The sequence below is a fragment of the Falco punctatus genome (assembly GCF_963210335.1).
Source record: "Falco punctatus genome assembly, chromosome: 14".
Classification (NCBI taxonomy): domain Eukaryota; kingdom Metazoa; phylum Chordata; class Aves; order Falconiformes; family Falconidae; genus Falco; species Falco punctatus.
Window position 1 is genome coordinate 3480735 of NC_137594.1, and position 18574 is coordinate 3499308.

Genomic DNA, 18574 nt, shown 5'->3' on the forward strand with positions numbered 1-18574 from the left:
CAAAGGCCTGCTGGGTTTCCACTGGCCACGTCTGTATCCTCCCCAGATGATTAATAGCTCTGGAGAACAAAGCGGCCCGTAAATCTCCAGGCAGGTAATGTGTGTCCTGCTGTCAGCACCGCCCTGGCTTCAGCACCCCCTCTCCAGCTGGTGCCCCCTCCGCTGGTGCCCCCCCGCACCCCCCACCCCACCCCCCCGGCCCCTCACACCCCTCCAGCCCTCATTGGACAGCTGGAATATGGGAGGATGCTCCAGCAGATGTATCCTCCCCTGGGTACTGGTGCCAGTCAGGGGCCCTGTGGGCACGCTGGGGACCCACTGGGTCACTCACTAGGACACTTGGGGTGGGGATGTAGCAGGGACCCCCCCACATCCCCGCCCCCCTGCCTGACGCCCAGCTTGGCATTTCTGCCTCTTTGCCTTCCAGCAAGAAGCAGGGTCGCGAGGCAGCAGCAGCAGCAGCGGCCGCGAGCGGCTCATCTCAGAGCCCCCCCTTGCACAGGAGAAAGCAGGGGGGCCTGCCGTCCCCTCCCACCTCCTGGGGACACCCTACTCCTTTGGGCTGCCCCCCAGCTCTGTGGTCCAGGACTCCCGCTTCCCACCTCTCAAGTGAGTCTGGCAGCAATGGATGGTGGGGGGGTTGCAGGATGCAGGTGTCCCCTGCGGAGTCTGGTCCCACCAGGCATCTCTGTGGGGGAGTGACATCTCCCCAGGGGGACAGGGTGGGATGGTGACCATCTCCCCGCTCCCCCAGCCTGCAGCGGCCGGTCCACCACGTGGTGCCTCCCAGCGCTGTCACTGAGGATTACCTGCGCAGCTTCCGTCCCTACCACACCGCCGAGGACCTCCGCATGTCCTCCCTGCCACCCCTCGGCCTGGATCCGGCTGCCGCCGCCGCTTACTACCACCCCAGCTACCTGACGCATCACCCCTTCCCGCACCCCGCCTTCAGGTGGGCATCGGCCAGTGGCCTGGGTGTCCTCGGGGAATGCTGGAGGGATGAGCCCGGGGGCTGGGGAGGTGGGAGCCTGATGTGGTGCTGCACTGAGGGATTTTGGGGCTCTCCAAACCCCTTTCCCGGTAGAAGGCAGCCCCCATCCAGCCTGGGGTCACTCCCAGCGGGGAGGAATTGAGGGTTTCTTTCTCCCTCTGAGTGGCGCATCCTGCTGAGCATCCCTGTCTTCCCAGGATGGACGAGTCATACTGCCTGTCGGCGCTGCGGTCCCCCTTCTACCCGCTGCCGGCACCGGGCTCGCTGCCGCCCCTGCACCCCTCGGCCATGCACCTGCACCTCTCGGGGGTGCGGTACCCCCCCGAGCTCTCGCACTCCTCCCTCTCCGCCCTGCAGTCCGAGCGCATCTCCAGCCTCGCCGCTGAGAGGTACAGCGGGGATGATGGCCGGGGTGGGCAGCGGACAGGACTTTGCAGGGGATGCTAACAAACATCTGGGGGTTGTTTGGGGGTTGGTGGTTTGGTTTTTTTTTTTGTTTGTTTTTTTGGGGTTTTCTTTGCAGGCTGCAAATGGATGAGGAGCTGCGGCAGAGGGAGCGGGAGCGCGAGCGGGAGCGGGAGAAGGAGCGGGAGCGAGAAGCCGACCGGGAGCGGGAGAAGGAGCGTGAACGGGAGCGGGAACGCGAGAAGGAGCTGGAGCGAGAGCGGGAGAAGGAGCGGGAACGGGAGCTGGAGCGGCAGCGGGAGCGTGCCCGGGAGAAGGAGCTGAGCATGGTGAAAGCCATGGAAGGGCCCTTCCTCCCCGTGGCCGAGCTGCACGGGCTGCGGGGGCACCCGGCTGAGGAGCGGGGCAAGCCGGCAGAGCCGCTGGTGCCCAGCAGACCAGGTAACATCCCCAGGCGTGACAGGTGGGGGGCTGCCACCCTCAGCACAGCTAGCCGTGGTCCCCTTTCCCCTCCAGATGGCAAAGCCGAGGGGGTTGGTGGCCCCCGGAGGTGGCCTGGGACGGAGCTGGGCTCGCCTGGCTGCCAGCTCGCTTTGCCAAAAGCCCAGCTGCCGTGGCTGTCGGAGAGGCGGCGCGGTGCCTGTGCCATCTGACTGGGTCCGGGGCGGCACTGTGCCCAGTGCCACGGCATGCCTGGCAGCTGGGCTGGCGGTGAGCGGGCAGCCCCCCCTGCGCCACGTGGGCAGGGGACCTCCAGGCTCAGGCTGGTGGCTGCCCCACGGCTCTGGGTGCCTCCCGCCAGCAGCGATGCTCGAGGGGCGGCGCACACCCCAGAACACCCCAATAGCAAACAGCTGGCTGTGAGTGGCCCCCCCTTTCTGTGCCCTGACTCCGGCACCCCCTTTCCAACCCAGAGAAACTCAAGGACTCGGTGCTTCCGACGCCAAAGCCCATCCAGCACCCACTGCACCAGCCACCAGCCTCCCACCACCCCGTGCCCAGCCTCATCCCCAACCACAACGTGTTCCCGCTGCCGGGGAGCAGCGCAGCCACGGCGCTGCTCATCCACCGCACCAACGAGGAGGAGAAGTGGCTGGCCCGGCAGCGCCGGCTGCGCCAGGAGAAGGAAGATCGGCAATCTCAAGTCTCAGAGTTCCGGCAACAAGTGCTGGAGCAGCACCTGGACATGGGGCGTGCCCCGAGCCAGCCCGAGCCCGAGCATCGGCCCGAGCACCCCAGGTAGGGATGTTGCCTGCCCCACTCCAGGGATGGAGCTTCCCCCTGAAACCAAGTTGTGTTTTCCCATGTTGCAGCCATCCCTGCTGTAATATCTATAGGGTTTTCCACTTGTCTCCCTGTGGCTGTGCCTGCCCCATTAGCCGGCTCTGGCCCCCGCACTAGGTAGCCAGTGTGCTGTAGCTGTGCCCCTCGCTCGTTGCACATCCCCGTGAGCAGAAGCCGCTGTGCTTGGCCGGCACCAGCAGGTCCCCATCACGCGGTGCCAGCCAGGCCGGCTGCGTTGGCAATGCCAGGCGTTGCCGGTGCCCGACATCTGCGCATCGGCAGGCGACGAGCCCAGGAGGTGGCTGGGGGCCAGCGGCGAGCAGCCAGGTGCTGCCCAGGCACCCGGCACTGCTAATTGCAGCTCCCCCCTGTGCGGCGGACCCAGGCGGTGGGATGCCCTGTGTTGGGGGGGAAGCGTCTGCCCCAAACCCAGGTGCTTTTTGTGGGGAACAGGGGAGCGTGCCTGCACCCCCTGATTGACAGGGGCTTGCTCGGCCCCGTTGCTGAGTGCTTAAGCAGTGCAGGCTCATCCAGCCAGCTCTGCTGCTGGCTCCCTTTGTTATTTTTGGGTATCCAGGGGATTAGCGCAGCTCATCAAGGATAATAAGCAGCGGATTGTGGGGTGGCACAAAGGCGAGTGTCTGCCGCAGTCTCCCTTCCCCATCCGTTCGTTCCTCCCACCCCAAACCGGAGAGGAGAGAGCAAGGTCACCCGGAACACCTGCAGCTGGGGGATACCCATCCTCATCCTCACCCCCACCCCGGGGCTGCCCACAGGCAGTGGGGAGAGGGACCGACCCCCAGCAAGGCAGGCGGTGCTTCCCACCGGTGGGGACACGGTGCCGGGGTGGTGATGGCAACACAGGGCTGAACTCGCTGCTCTGTGCACAGAGGTCTGGGGCACCGGAGCGGAAAAGCGTTAAATGCACAGCTTGGGCGCATGAAATATTTATCCCACTAACGGGCTGGCGCTGTCGCCGGCTGTTGGAGGAGGATTGCACCGGGGCACTGCCCTTGCTGCTGGGGGAGCAGGGTTGTGCCAGGGCTGGTGGTTCTCTTGTCCCCATGACGGGCAGCCGGGGTGGGGGTGGGGGTTGAGCCTGGAGTCCCCTGCCTGGTGCCCCAGGGATGCAGCCACATCCCTGCTCAGCCTACCCGGGAGCAGGCTTAACTCTGTCCGCGGTCCTTCAGGGCAGTGGCACAGGAGGGGATGGCTGTGGCAGCCCCGCATACGCAAACCCAAACCCCGCCAGGTGGCCCTAACCCGTGCGTTTCTCCCTCAAAAGCAGCTCAGTGCCAGGGTGCAGCCGGCTCTCTGGCATCAGTGCTGGCCCCTCACCTCTCCGGTCCTCTCCTTTCCCCTCAGGTCGGGATCGAACCGCCACGAGCCGAGTGTCCGGGAACCGGGTCAGCACTTTGGCGGACCCCCACCACTCATCTCCCCCAAGCCCCAGCACCACCCTGTCGCCACATCCCTCTGGAACCCTGTCTCGCTGATGGAGAGCGCCCCCGAGCCCCCCCGGCGCCTCCCTGAGCCCCACGCCCTCCATGGCCACCCAGCCCCCTTCGAGCCCAGCCGTCAGGGCATCCCACTGGTGAAGGTGGAGAGGGTCTTCTGCCCTGAGAAGCTGGAGGAGGGACCGAGGAAGAGGGATGCTCTGGAGAAATACCCACCAGGACGGGAGCCCGGTGCCCCAGAGCATGGGGGCTTCACCCACACCCCCTTCCTAACTGAGCTGGAGAAGTCCACGCAGAGCATCCTGAGCCAGCAAAGACCCCCAACCGCCCCCTTCACCGAGGCCACCAAACCCAGCTCCCCATACCGACCCCCCCCACCCCGTGCGCAGGACCCCATGTACATCTACGACGAGTTCGTGCAGCAGCACCGCAGGCTGGTCAGCAAACTCGACCTGGAGGAGCGCCGGCGGCGGGAGGCCCGTGAGAAAGGTGAGGTGCTGGGTTTGCACCGTGCTGGGGACCCCCCCTGCCCCGGCACTGGGACCTGGTGGTGGGTGGGGGCAGCCGGCGAGTCTCCTGGGGATGCCGGCAGCCTGCAATGCAAATGCTCCCGCAAGCTGAGCGGCTCGGTAAATCCTCTGCTCTAGACATGCCCAATTAATAAATGATGAACTGAGGCTAATAAGCGGCCTTTAAATATTAATGGGACTGTGCAAGCATGGATAAGATCAGCAGTGAGGAGACGGAGCGCTTTGGGGAGGGGGGGGGGGGGGGGGGGGGCAGGGCAGGCATTGCCATACCCCCTCCGGCAGGGCTGGGGGCTCAGCCGCAGCCTCCCCAGAGCCGTGCCCCATTAACCCGCCTGCCGAGCCCCTGCCACCCGGCCCAGAGCAATGCTGAGCGGGGACCCGGGGGTGGGCGATGCCCTCCAGGGTCCCACAGCTGGTGGAGGGTGGCCGGGCTCTGTTGGGTTACACCCCCTGCCCCGCTGGGACCCACGCTGGACCCCCACTGCTCCTCCCGCAGTATCCTGCCTCGTTGCACTGGCACCCTGCTGCATCTGTCCCCAGCAGGGTCCCAGCAGGTCCCCATGGTCTCCCCAGTCTCACACCAGCTCTCCCCATCCCCAGGTTACTACTACGACCTGGACGACTCCTGCGATGACAGCGATGAGGAGGAGGTGCGGGCCCATCTCCGCTGCGTGGCCGAGCAGCCCCCGCTGAAGCTGGACACATCCTCTGAGGTACTGCTGTCCCTTGCTGTCCCCTGTCCCCTCTGTCCCCCAGGGGAGCAGCCTCTCCTCAGGCACCAGGTCCCTGCGCTGCGGTGCAACCACAATCCCCAGCTGGCTGCAGAGGCACCAGGGGTTTAGAGATGGGGGTGGGAATGGAGATGGGGACAGGAATGGGGTTTGGGATGGGGATGGAGATATGGGGGTAAGGGTGGCGATTGGGAGGAGGACGGGGACAGGGATGGAGAATGGGGATTGGGCTGAGGATGGGCATGGAGATCAGGATGAAGATGAGGATGGGGATGGAGATACAGGGATAGGGATGGAGACCAGGATGGGGATGGGGATGGAGATACAGGGATAGGGATGGAGACCAGGATGGGGATGGGGATGGAGATACAGGGATAGGGATGGAGACCAGGATGGGGATGGGGATGGAGATACAGGGATAGGGATGGAGACCAGGATGGGGATGGGGATGGAGATACAGGGATAGGGATGGAGACCAGGATGGGGATGGGGATGGAGATACAGGGATAGGGATGGAGACCAGGATGGAGATGAGGATGGAGATACAGGGATAGGGATGGAGACCAGGATGGGGGTGAGGATGGAGATATGGAGAAGGGGGATGGAGTGGGGATTAGGATGAGGATGGAGATGGGGATGGAAACTAGGTCCAGGGGTCACCCTGCTCTGCTCTCCCCCTCGGTGCCCCAGAAGCTGGAGTTCCTGCAGCTCTTCGGCCTCACCACGCAGCAGCAGAAGGAGGAATTGCTGAGCCAGAAACGGCGCAAACGCCGGCGGATGCTGCGGGAGAGGAGCCCCTCGCCACCAACGGTGCAGAGCAAGCGCCGCACGCCCTCCCCACGCCTCCCACTCTCCACCCGGTACAGCCCTGACGAGATGAACAACAGTCCCAACTTCGAGGAGAAGAAGCGCTTCCTCACCATCTTCAACCTCACACACATCAGTGCTGAGAAGAGGAAAGGTAACAGCCATGCCCCGCGCACGCTTTGGCCCGGCCCTGGCTTAGGGGGTCCCCACTGCCTGGTTTGGGGGGTGCCACGGAGGGGTCCTGTCTGGGGCCGTGAGCTTGCTCTGCTGAGCAGAGGCTACACTAAACCTCAGCTTCCCATGCTGCAGACAAGGAGAAGCTGGTGGAGATGCTCCAGGCCATGAAGCAGAAGACCACGCCGGCCGCCGTGGTGGTGAAGAGCTCCCCGCGGGACAGCCCCAGTGGCCACACCACTGGTAAGCATGCCTCATCCTTCCCTGGCTCTCGGCTGGCCGGGAGCATCCCCTGCCCGGCGGGATGGGGGGCTCAGCTTTGCCTTGCCGGGGGCACGCAGCCCCGACTGCAGCTGACTGCTCCTCCTGTGCCCAAAGAGCCACCGGTGCCACCACTCCTGCTGGATCCAGATAAACCCGTGGGCATCGCTGTCTCCGTGCCAGAGGTGCAGAAGACGGTGGAACCCGGCAGGTTAGACCAGCTGAGACCCCAGGAGCTGCCGAGGGCTAAAGAACTGGCCACCATGCCGGCAGAGAAGCCCCGGCTGAGCGATGGGCACCCTGGGAAGAAGGCACTGAGCATCCTCAGCTACGTCAGGGGTCCCCTCCCCAAGGACATCCCAGTGCCACTGTCTCACAGCATGAATGGCAAGAGCAAGCCCTGGGAGCCCTTCATTGCCGAGGAGTTCGCCCACCAGTTCCACGAGTCGGTGCTGCAGTCCACCCAGAAGGCGTTGCAGAAGCACAAAGGTAACGGCAGGGATGCGGGAAGCAGGCTGGGTACCGCTGGGCTAGCATCCCTGTGGGATAGGAGACCCCTTTGTCCCCCAGCTGGGGTCTGGCACCGCTGAGGGTGCAAAATTCACTGGCAACCTTGTTGCTGGAGCATCCCAGCTTATCGGTAAAGCTAAAAGTAAGGTGCTGGGATAATACAGCTCTGTTCCCCCCAGCTCATTTCAGTGAGTGAGGAAAATAAAGTTACTCCAGTGGGCAGGGGATGAAGAAAACCCACAGAAGATGCTGCAGCCCCTGAAAAAGGGCCCAGAGGTGGGAGGAGATTAATACCTTGAGGGGAGCATCTTTCTTGATGCAGTCTCGGGGAGGGTAGCATTAGGGTGGGGTATGCAGGGAGCAGGCGGGGGGCACGGGGAGTGGGCAGGGGGCTGATGCTTGGTGCCTGCAGGGGGGACGACGGCGCTGACGGCAGAGCAGAACCACAAGCTTGATGCCTCCATCCACTACAACATCCCCGAGCTGCAGGCGACCAGCCGCCTGGCCGCCCCCCCGCACAACGGCACAGCCGAGGGGCCACTGCCCCACCGGGCGCTGCCCCCACTGCCCCACGACTCGGCCTCTGAGGAAGAGGAAGAGGAGGAGGAGGAGGAGGAAGAGGAAGAGTACCCCAGGCCCAAGTGGCAAGGGATTGAGGCAATTTTTGAAGCTTACCAGGAACATATAGAAGGTAGGGGATGGTGGTGGTGGGTGTGTGTCAGGGCAGGGGCAGGGAGGGTAAACCCCCACTTCGTGCCTCAGTTTCCCCGGGTGAAACCACTCCGTTCCCTAACCAGGCATCTCCAGCTCCTGCTGGGACAGGCTGGGGAAGCACCGGTGGCTCCCCAGAACTGCAGGAGCAGCACAAAAGCAACAGGCACTGGTGAAAATGGATATATAAGTGAAAAATTCATGTATTCACAGCTGCCCAAAGCCCTCCCAGCGGGAGGAACCTCGCAGGTTCCTCGCGGGCAGCGCAGGGGATGTGCAGGGATGCTGGAGGCGATGGCTGCTGGCTGGGCAGAGCCTTGTGCCGGGCTGGCATCCTCCACAGTGACATGCCGGTGCTCGGGCACGGTCCTGCGCCAGAGGAGCTGGTGCTCAGCCCCTCTCCTTTGGGCCTTACAGAACAAAACCTGGAGCGCCAAGTGCTGCAGACCCAGTGCCGGCGGCTGGAGGCCCAGCACTACAGCCTGAGCCTGACGGCAGAGCAGCTTTCGCACAGCATGGCGGTGAGTACCGCGCACCCTGTCCGCCTCTAGCGCACCCGTCCCTTGCAGTGCCCCGTCCCTCTGCAATACCTGTGCTGTGTCCCATCCTCCTGCAGTACCAGTCCCTTGCAGTGTCCCCTCCCTGTCCCTTGCAGTGTCCCGTTCTCCTGCACTGTCCGTCCCTTGCAGTGTCCCATCCTCCTGCAGTACCAGTCCCTTGCAGTGTCCCCTCCCCGTCCCTTGCAGTGTCCCGTTCTCCTGCAGTACCGGTCCCTTGCAGTGTCCCCTCCCCGTCCCTTGCAGTGTCCCGTTCTCCTGCGCTGTCCATCCCTTGCAGTGTCCCATCCTCCTGCAGTACCAGTCCCTTGCAGTGTCCCCTCCTTGTCCCTTGCAGTGTCCCGTTCTCCTGCGCTGTCCATCCCTTACAGTGTCCCATGCTCCTGCAGTACCAGTCCCTTGCAGTGTCCCCTCCCCGTCCCTTGCAGTGTCCCGTTCTCCTGCAATGTCCATCCCTTGCAGTGTCCCATCCTCCTGCAGTACCAGTCCCTTGCAGTGTCCCCTCCCTGTCCCTTGCAGTGTCCCCTCCCCGTCCCTTGCAGTGTCCCGTTCTCCTGCACTGTCCATCCCTTGCAGTGTCCCATCCTCCTGCAGTACCAGTCCCTTGCAGTGTCCCCTCCCCGTCCCTTCCAGTGCCCCCCACCCTATGCCACCGCACAGGCACCCCACATCCCCCATGGGCCACCCAGGCGAGCCCAGCACCCCAGGAGCGATCCCACCCCTGCACCCCTGGCCTGGTGGCTGCCCCGCTGCCTGCCCTGACTGTCTTCTCCCCCTCGGCTGCCTGCAGGAATTAAGGACCCAGAAGCAGAAGATGGTCTCGGAGCGCGAGCGCCTGCAAGCCGAGCTGGATCACCTGCGGAAGTGCCTTGCCTTGCCTGCAATGCAGTGGTCTAGGGGTTATTTCAAGGGGTATCCCAGGTGACGCTCCTTGGGCTAGGCCGAACATATAGTCTAGAAATAATAATCTATTTTATTACCTTGAATATTTAATATTTTTCACTGGGAGGTTTGAAGCTAAAAAAATAAAATGAAAAAAAAAAAAAAAAAAAACAACAAACAACAAAAACGGAGAATGTGCCATGCATGAAGCAAAGGAGCACGGGAGCCGGGAGGGGAGCCCACCCGACCGGCGAGCAGCCCCCATCCCATCCCCTCCCACCCCCCACTGGCTGCTGGCCCTCTGCGAGCAACCGCCAGCCCGGCTCAGGCTCTCCTCCCGGGGGCAGGGTGCTGCGGCCCCCCTCCACCCACCCACACTTTATAATGCTCTTTTTTTGTTGGGTTTATTTTTTTTATTTTTTTTTTTGGGGGTGGGGTGGGGTTGGGTTTTTTTGATTTTTTTTTTTTTTTTTTTTTTTTTTTTTAATTACAATTAAAGACTCCACCAACACTAAAGCCGGAGGAGCCCTGTGGGGCTGGGTGCAGGATGGCTGGCCAGCAGCGGCCGAGCCCCCCTGCCATGGCACTGGGAGCCTTCCCTCCACCCCCCGGGGCTTTCCACTGGAAATGCACTTCGCTATAAAACAATAAAGTCAATAAACTGGTTGAAGGTACCTTTTTGTTCCTGTTTGGGGGTAAGGGGCAGAGACGCGCTGGTGGTGGGCCCCAGCGGGGGTACCTTGTCAGAGCCATTCACCCTGGTTTTGCAATTTAAAAGTAAAAAAAAAAGGTGCTTCAGCCTTGTATTGTGTATATATATTAAAAAAAGGAAAAGTTTTGTATGTTTTTATTACTTTAATTATTGTTATAAAAAGCTTGCCTTTTTTTTAATATGTTTCTGCTTTTTTTTTTGCTTTTTTTTTCCCCTTCCCCCCCCCCCTTCTGCCTCCCTCTTATTTTCTTTTTTTTGGCAAAAGGATTAAGTTGCTTTTAGTGTTTGTACTGCTGCTGGTCAGGACAGAAAAGATATTGTTTTAGAAGAATTTTAAAACGGGGAAAATAAATCCCCTTTTCCAGTGGGGCAGGTGCTGTCCTACCACCAGCCCCTTGGGAACCTGGAGCTGAGCCCTTCCACCACCCTCCTCCTCCTGGGGTTTGGGTTTGGTTTGGTTTTTTTTTACCCTTTTTGGTTTTTTTGTTTCTGGATCTTTTTCTGGCCCATCTGGGCAGCTGTGGGTGTCACAGTGCCGGGTGGTTTCTCAGCCTTGTGCGGGCTCCCATCTGCCAAATTAAAAATACAAAGCAGTTGCGCCGAGAGGGCTGGAGGGTTTGGGGATGGGTGGCGCTGGGGGGTCCTTGTCATGTCCCCCCCCAAAACACCAAGACAATCAGAGTGGTGCTAAGGCAGTTGGGGCAGGGGTAGCCGAGCTTTGCCCGTGGGGTTGGGGTTGGTGGCACCACAGGGCCAAGCCAGGTCAAGCTCTCCCTGCCCATCCCCGGTGCCCGCCGGCGGGCAGGGGCTGCCTGAGGCTCGCTGCCGGCAGTGCCGCAGTGAAGCACGATGGCAGCGCCGGGCCAGGGTGGCAGGTTCAGGCTTGGTGCCACAAGGTGCCATTTTTAGCCACTTTGTAATCATTGTGTGCCCCAACTCCCCAGGGAGGTTTTGTATTTTTTTTATTATTATTATTTTTACAATTATTTATTTTCTTTTTTTAATTCACCACAAGACAAGCTCACGTCTACGGGAAAAGGTGACCTCTGCTTTCTGCTTTAAATTCCCTTGTTGCACTCTCAAAGAAAGCATTAACACCCCCCCCCCCCGCCAGCTCCCCAGTCTCCCATTGGCTTCACCAAAAAAAAAGCTGTGCAAGATTAAAAAGCAAAATGCCCTTGTGACAGAAATTAGTTTAATCTTTTTTAAATCCCCAATTGCATCGCCAGCCTCTGGCCTAGCCGCTGCCAACTCCAGGCTTCACAATGAATTTTAACACGGCAAAATATGCTTGCTGCTCGTCTCGCTTTTTCCCTTCCCGTGTGCTGGGGTTGGGGGCGGGGGGGGGGAAGAAGCCAGGGCTAGAAAATCAGCGGCAATTTATCCCTTGCCGCCACCGTGCCGTGATGAGGCTGCGGGTAGGAGCCTGGCTGGGATGTAGCCTTGCTTCGTAGCAGCTCCTGTGCTGAGACTTTCCCCCCTCACCAGCCCATAATCATGTTTTTTGGACCAATTTCTCAGCCATTATTCCCCCCGAGGCCATGGCAAGCAGTTGTGTCTGTACGTACCCCATGCAGAATTGCTGGAGCAGCTGCGCCAGAGCCTGGGAGGGCTGCGAGGAGGGAAAGGAAGGCAGAGCCTGCTGGGGGCAGTTTAGATGCTGTGAAAGAAAACAAAACAAAACAAAAAACCCAAAAAGGAGAAAAAAAAAAAAAAAAACCCAAACCCTAAACATGTTCTAAGTGTACTTGTTTGAATTAATTGTAATGTAATATATTATTTGTTGAATGTAGTAATTAGGTATTTATGAATATATTGCTGTAATTTCTGAAAACATCCAAAAAAAATAAACTCTTCCACAATGACGGCAAAGGATTCTTTCTCCCCCACTGGCGATGGGAAGTCAGCCCTGCTCCAAGCATCCCCCAGCCTCGAGCATCCCCCCAGCCTCACCGCGAGCAGCTCCTGCCACTGCCACCTTGTCCGAGCCCTTTGGTCGCAGCCCTGGCCGCTGCAGGCAGTGCTGAGGGAAGCAGCGAGGCAGGCAGGGCACAGATGGCAGGCAGGAGCTGCACGGAGGCTGGCCCAGATGCTCGGGGAAGGGCACCGCTCGCGGCTTGCCGCCGTTGGGTTTGAGCCGGCATTTCCCCCTCGCCCGTAATAATTACGTCTGCCATCAACGCAGCCCGACGCCGGCGAGGATCCTGCCCTTGCCTGTCGGTCTGCCGCAGGAGAACGGGGCTGGAGCCAAAGGAGGAGAGCTGCGGGTTTTTCCAAGCATTGTTTAACCCACGTATGCTTGATGCACAGCGTGCGACAGAACAGGGTGACTAATTTGATGCCGTTCACTCAGCTGCAATTTTAAAAAGACTACTTTATTTTTTATACACACAGTTTCAGATTTATATATTAAAAAAAAAAAAAAAAAAAAAGTCAGACATATGATATTACAAGACAGCCTGGCTTTGGAGAGGGAAAATAATTTCCTTTTGTCCTTCTCCAAAGAGCAGATGGATCTGCTTCCCAGCTGATCTCCCCAGCAGAGTAGCAGACACCTCTCATTGCCAGCACATCTTCCCCCTTTTCAAGGCTCTGAGAAAATTCATGGCGAAGCACCGCCTAGAAATTTATTGCTTTCAAGCCAGTGTGTGGCCTGTGCTGCCCTCAGAAGTTCCCTCTATGAAGTACACCCACACTCTCCAGGGTGGAGAGATTTGCCTGACATCATTAGACAGCAGCCTAGTGCTGGCAAGCCACCACCTGCAGCAAGCAGATCTCCGAATCCAAGAGAGAGGCCCACCTCTGCAAAGAGGGAGCACGTAGGAGCTGCCGTACAGGGATGCTCCTGGGCCACTGGCAGCTCTGGAGCGGTTCCCAGCTGCCTGCTCCCTCCCCTGCCTGCACACACACCGAAGGGGAACCACAGCCCGTGTGCTGAGAAGGGGCTGCAGGCTTGGGTGGCTTCAGGAGATCTGCGCAGGGAGGTGGAAGCTGGCCAGATGGAGGTGAGGAGGGAGCCTGCTCCTTTCCACTGCCCTCTCCTCAGAGGTTTGGGGGCCGGCCTGGCTAGTACCTCAGAAATCCTGGGACTGAGCACTCTCACCAGGCTGAAGGTTAGTCCGGAGCTTGTACATGTGATCTAAGGCTTGAGTAAGGAAAGTCCCGGTTGTGTTGATCTCCATCAAGGTTAAGTTATCTAGCTAAAAGAGAAAATAACAGAATGTGGGGAAACAGCCCTGTTGCAGTGGAGGACAAGGAACTCTGAAAGCAGCTCTGCAGCCCGCACTTTTCCTTCGGTGACACCCCAAGGGACTGGCCCAGCTGCCACCCCCAGTCAAGAGAAGCACACGAGCAACAAGAGCGCTATTTCCATAAGGCACGGGGAGCTGCAACCAGCCCATAAAGCAAGGTTTCAGCATATGGCTTTAGATCCCAACTGACATACCCACAACCCAGGAAAAACATGCCCCAACCAGCATTTTCACGAGCAGCTCTCATCAGTCACAAGCCCACACAATCGCACGGCATCTGGAATCCTCCCAGCACGGAGCTGGCAAACCTCGCCCCGCGCGTCCCCGCCGCACCTTGGCGTGAGCTTCCTGCTGCCTGACAAAGCTGTCCGCAGACAGCCGCAGCTTGGCCACCCGGGTGTCCCAGGTATCCTTCACCAGCGTTCGAATCTCATCGGCTTTGGGGATGTTGTCTGAGGCACTGGAGGAGGAGAGGATCAGAACAGGCTGTGAGGGACTCGTACGTTATGTCACCGGTGTAAGTAACGTTGGCAGTTCTTCAGCCCTCCGAGGCATAAGCAGAACAGTTTGCTACAGAGAAAAAAACCTGCAACTCAACATTAAAATCCAGCCTGGTACTTCTGCTGCTGGGATTTCTGGGATAGTTTATTTACCCAGGAATTCTCAGCTCTGATGCAGCATCTGGTTCTCACTAGAATCCTTCTGCTCTTTAATTGCCCAGCTGGTACGAGGTACACGGAGGGCCAATAACCCGGCCAAACTCACAGGCAGCCAGGGAATTGAAAGGACTCGGCTGCGATTAGAGCCCCGGCTCTGTGCTCTCGTGGCTCTATCAGAGTATTAAGTTGAAAGGACTGTATGAGCTGTGCCACATCCTCCCATTAAGGCAATTCAGCGCTGCCATAAGGACCTCGAGAGATCAGATCAATTCACATGGACAGAGCTGTCAGGGTTATTCTAGCGTGAGGGAAGGAGCCGCACGCCAAGAGCGTCATCTCCAGAGGAAAAGCCAGTGCTTAAATGACCACCCCGCCGTAATAGAGGGCTTAAAGTCGGAAGAGCCTGCGCTAGGAAAAATACCAGCCAGCACATTTTACAAGTGAAATGCCTCAGCAGGCAGGAGTTCAGACTCGGAATATCCCCGGTCTCCTGCTTCTCAGGCCGAGGAAAGAGGAGCTTTCCTCCTGAAGGAGAGCCAAGGAAGAAGCCTGGAGGGTTCAGGCTGCTGAACAGATTGCAGGCACGGAACGTGTTGCCGATCCTCAAGGCCTCTACGCTTAGCTGCCGCTCAATAAAGCGGCACAGCCCCAATTATCAGGCCACAGAACAAGCAATCCCCAAGTTACTGAAATGCAAAGTTACCATGAGAAAACTGCTGCAATGAGATCTTGGCACGCTGTGAAATAAACCTCCATTAACTCTCACTTTCCCACCGCCCTCTGGGGTTGCTGCCAACGAAAGCTTGAAAAATTGTCTATGCCAGTATGTACTCAGGCGGAAACTGTTACAATACATTTCCTACTTACTAGTTTAACAGCAGCTTTGTGAGTTCCATATAATAAGGACTGGGCATCGGAGTGAAGGTGTCCTCTTTACGTTCCTGGTCCCGGATTTCCTCCAGTTTTTCTAAAATACAACCAGGAATGGTCAGGCATTGCCAGACTTTCAATGCCCTAGGCACATTTTTAGCCCCCAGGAAAACCCACGCGCTGTTTCTGTAGGACCGACTCTGTGTTCAAGCTGGAACCAACATGCAGACAGTAAAAGGCTTCTGTAACAAAGCACACAAGGATGCTAACAGGGACATCGAAGCCACACAGCACACCATGCTGGGAGGCTGGATCCACACCAGTTTGACCCCCAAACTCATCACCTGTTGGGAGATGTTCCATTCACCAACAAAGCACTTGCTCTAATTAGCGTTTGTGCCCTTGAATGAATAAAGCAGGACTGCTTGGTGCACTTTCCCTCTTACTGCAGCTCCACTGTTTACCTTCTCTTTCCCAGCTTCCCTCGAGATGACAAAAGGGAGGGTGCCACGATTCTCACTTTTTAGAGAGTGAGACAACTTCCCATTTCCAATGCCCTCGAGGAAAATTATTTCATGGAGTGAATGAACTGGTGATTAACATACATATATGCTCTCCAAGGTTTCCCTCCTCACAGAGTGTCATCCAAGGTCCCCAGAGCTCTTTCTGAGCAAGTCTTGCGAGAGATGCAAGTGCTGCTCAGAAGACCAGTGACTACTGCTGGAGATGAGCGTCAGGGCTGGGGGTTCAATCTAACCCTTGTTCTTCTTCCTCATCAGAGGAACAGAAGTTAAATACCTGACTTAACTGGAAAGATTACATCTCCTGTAAATATAAAGCACTCCAGTGGTGGAACATTAGATCCTTCTCTCAGAGTTACCTTGTGTTTGTCGAATTAAGCTTCCTGCTAATGCTGAAAACCAGAGTTTTTTTGTTAACTTCATGTTTCTGCTGCACCAACTGAAGCCCAGGGCTGAAGCCACCGTCCTTACCAACATCCATCCATTCTGGAGGAATGAGCCGACACTTCTGCCTCTGCTTCAGATTAATGGCCAACCAGACAGGCACTTCCACCGGCAAGCCAGGATTGAAAGGACCCAGATCTCCCTGGAAGATGAATTGAAGATGAAAGTAAGGCAGCAGTGAGGGCTTGGACACTGCAGAACTTGTCTGCTAATCTGGCCTTGGCCATCTCTAGAGAGCACAGGTTTCCAGAGGATTCTGAAAAGCCCGAGTCAAATAGCTTCTGAATTTGCTCCTCTCGCTTCCCATAATTCTTGCTCTCAGACTTTTCCTCCTCTCCCTTGAGAAGTAATAACTAACGTTTCCAGTGCATTTTCTATTTCAAAGCATTTCACAGAAGTTATAGTCAGAAATTACATCTGTCTTGGAAATGCAACCCCCTGGGCTCAGACCGAGGTGTTTTCAGAGGCGGGTGGCAGTGGAGCACAGCATGCACCACCAGCACATTTCGTGTGAACACCAACACCAGATCCTGGCCCCCCTCGGCTGGTGGCTCAGCACCCAGGGCAGCCGGTCACCCCTGCCAGCCCCCAGCCAAGGCCCAGGTGCCAGGGGCTGCGTCACCCACTGCAAAAGCACCGGAGATGTGGGGGACAGCACTGCCCCCTCCCAAACCACCGGGGGGGCTGCCCTGCCTCCTGTCCCAACCTGCTTCCCCCCTCCGCCCCATCGCTGCCCCTGTCCCCCTTTAATCCCTCCATCCCCATCACACCTGACCCCCAATCCCTCCAGCTCCTTCCCCATGCCCCACATCCCCTATCACCTGCCCCCAAACGTCCTGTCCCCAATTCCCTCAGCCCCTGTCCCCTGATGACCCCAGCTCCTGTCCCTCAATCCCAATCCCCTCGGCCCAATCCCCCACACCTAATCCCTCCTGCCCCCAAGGCCTGTCCGTAAGCCCCCACCGACCCTGATCTCAATCTCCCTGGGCTCTATCCCCCAAGTCCCTGTCCCCAGCCCCCACCCCGGCCCTGCCCTCCAGGCCCTGTCCCCCAAGTCCCTACCCCCAGTCCCAGCCGGGCCCTGTCCCCAAGCCCCCCCCCCCCCCGCCCTGTCCCCAGGCCCCCCCTAGGCCCTGTCCCCAGGCACCCACGCCCTGTCCCCAAATCCCCCCTAGGCCCTGTCCCCAAGCCCCCAGGTCTGTCCCCAAGCCCTCCCACGCCCTGTCCCCAAGTCCCCCCTAGGCCCTGTCCCCAAGCCCCCAGGTCTGTCCCCAAGCCCCTCCACGCCCTGTCCCCAGGCCCTGAGGTCTGCCCCCATGCTCCCCCTAAGCCTCTGTCCCCGGGATCCTCCCCCAGGCCTGTCCCCACCCCCCGGCCCCGCCGACCCCGATGAGATGGATCCGGTCGAGGCTGAAGTTGGGCACGATCGTCACCAGCTCCTTCTCGGCCAGGAACTCCACCTCGGCCGGCTCCATGGCGGCCGCGACAGGGGAGCCTGGGCCGGCCCCGAACCGGCCCCAAACGAGCCCGGCGCCGCCGTGCGCCCGCCCTCGCGATTGGCTGGGCCGCGAAGAGGACCCGCCCACAGCGGCCCGCCTCCCGCCGTTTTGGCGGTCTCCGCGTGGGGCGGGGCCTGGAGCAGCTCGGAGTACGCTGATTGGCTTTTCGCGGACGACGCTGGTCGGCCATTGGTCATCATAGCGCACCCCTTTCTGATTGGCTGTTCTACTCGCGCCGCGCTCCGTCTCCGGCCCCGCGGCCGGGCCCTGCTGGGGGAGGTCTGGGTCAGCCGCAGAGGGACCAATCCCAGTGCGCCCCGGGGGGCTCTCGGCCAATCAGCGCTCCGCACTTGTTGCCGGGGCGCCGCGGGGGCAAAAGCGCCCCCTCCCATCCCTTCGCCCTCTGCGCATGTGCGCGGCGCCCGCCGCTGGCGCCCCCTGGCGGCCGGGAGCGGCAGCGCCCCGCGGGGACTCGCGTGGGGCTCTCGCCACCGTTGGTGCGTGTCCCCGGGGCCCGGGGTGCCCCCCCCCAGCCCTGCCTCCCGCCTGCGCACATGTCCCTGGGCAGCCAGCCAAGCTCAGGGGCCTGCCATCAACCACCGTCCTTTCCCTCCACTCATCAGCCCACCCACTCATCCATCCCTCACCCATGCCCTTATCCACCCACCGATGCCTCCATCCCTCCACCCACCCATCTAGTCACCCACCCACCCATCTAGGCCTCCACTCATTCTCCATCCGCTCATCCATGCTTTAGAGCAGCAATCAGCCCTCCTCTTACTGTTTGTCCATGTGCCACATCCTCCCTCCCTCCCTCCCTCTCTCCCTCCATCATTTAATTTCATACCTACCTCCCTCCATCCATCCCCCCATCCATCCCTCCTTCCCTTCATCTCTCTCTCCCTCCCTCATTCCCTCCATCCCTTCCTCTCTCTATCCCTCCCTCAATCCCTCCATCCCTCCCTCTATCCCTTCATCCCTCCCTCCCTCTCTCCCTCCATCACTTCATTCCTCCCTCCCTCTCTCCACCTGCTCACATCCAGCCCAGCCAAGTGGCTGAAGCCACCAGCACCAGCTGCCCTGGGTGATTCAGGGGGGCTGCAGCCTGCCTTGCAGGTCACCATGGAAACAGACCCCCCCCCAGGTGATGCCAGCTCTCCCCAGCCCCCCCCCCCCCCCCCAGCCCCCTTGGGCTCAGCCCCAGGGCACCCATGGGAGTTACCCCCATCCTTGGGGTGAGGATTGTCCTAGGGCTGTCCCTGGACCTGAGTAGGGGGGCCAAGCCTCGGGGACCCTCTGACCACCTCCCATGGGGTCT

General features: G+C 59.6%; 2 protein-coding genes and 1 long non-coding RNA gene across 5 annotated transcripts in view; 1 reads left to right on the forward strand and 2 right to left on the reverse strand.

The window, feature by feature from the left end:
- Positions 1-9487, forward strand: part of GSE1 (Gse1 coiled-coil protein) — a 101233-nt gene extending 91746 nt beyond the window's left edge. The window contains exons 5-17 of one of the 2 annotated variants that reach the window (XM_080410683.1): positions 428-609; positions 755-952; positions 1189-1380; positions 1515-1837; positions 2311-2635; positions 4046-4626; positions 5268-5380; positions 6089-6359; positions 6500-6622; positions 6758-7129; positions 7563-7841; positions 8279-8382; positions 9209-9487. In XM_080410683.1, the coding sequence (XP_080266809.1) occupies positions 428-609; positions 755-952; positions 1189-1380; positions 1515-1837; positions 2311-2635; positions 4046-4626; positions 5268-5380; positions 6089-6359; positions 6500-6622; positions 6758-7129; positions 7563-7841; positions 8279-8382; positions 9209-9343 (3198 nt within the window). In that variant the 3' untranslated portion in view covers positions 9344-9487. The remainder of the gene's footprint in view (positions 1-427; positions 610-754; positions 953-1188; positions 1381-1514; positions 1838-2310; positions 2636-4045; positions 4627-5267; positions 5381-6088; positions 6360-6499; positions 6623-6757; positions 7130-7562; positions 7842-8278; positions 8383-9208) is intronic. The other variant, XM_080410684.1, reaches the window with a different exon arrangement.
- On the reverse strand, positions 8788-9202 carry LOC308073073. Its single transcript, XR_013931898.1, has 2 exons — positions 9062-9202; positions 8788-8924 (listed from the first exon to the last, which is right to left on the reverse strand). It is a non-coding gene; the product is annotated as an uncharacterized lncRNA (long non-coding RNA).
- GINS2 (GINS complex subunit 2) lies at positions 9386-17737 on the reverse strand. 2 transcript variants are annotated; one of them, XM_080410784.1, is made up of 6 exons: positions 17143-17737; positions 15785-15899; positions 14790-14889; positions 13597-13723; positions 13116-13212; positions 9386-12365 (listed from the first exon to the last, which is right to left on the reverse strand). In XM_080410784.1, the coding sequence occupies exons 1-6, from the start codon at positions 17230-17232 to the stop codon at positions 12358-12360; spliced, it is 537 nt and encodes a 178-aa protein (XP_080266910.1). In that variant the 5' UTR covers positions 17233-17737; the 3' UTR covers positions 9386-12357. The 2 variants fall into 2 exon arrangements, with proteins under 2 accessions (XP_080266910.1, XP_080266909.1); XM_080410783.1 differs by lacking the exon at positions 9386-12365 and having other exon boundaries at positions 12367-13212; positions 17143-17731.
- Positions 17738-18574: the final 837 nt, after the last annotated feature.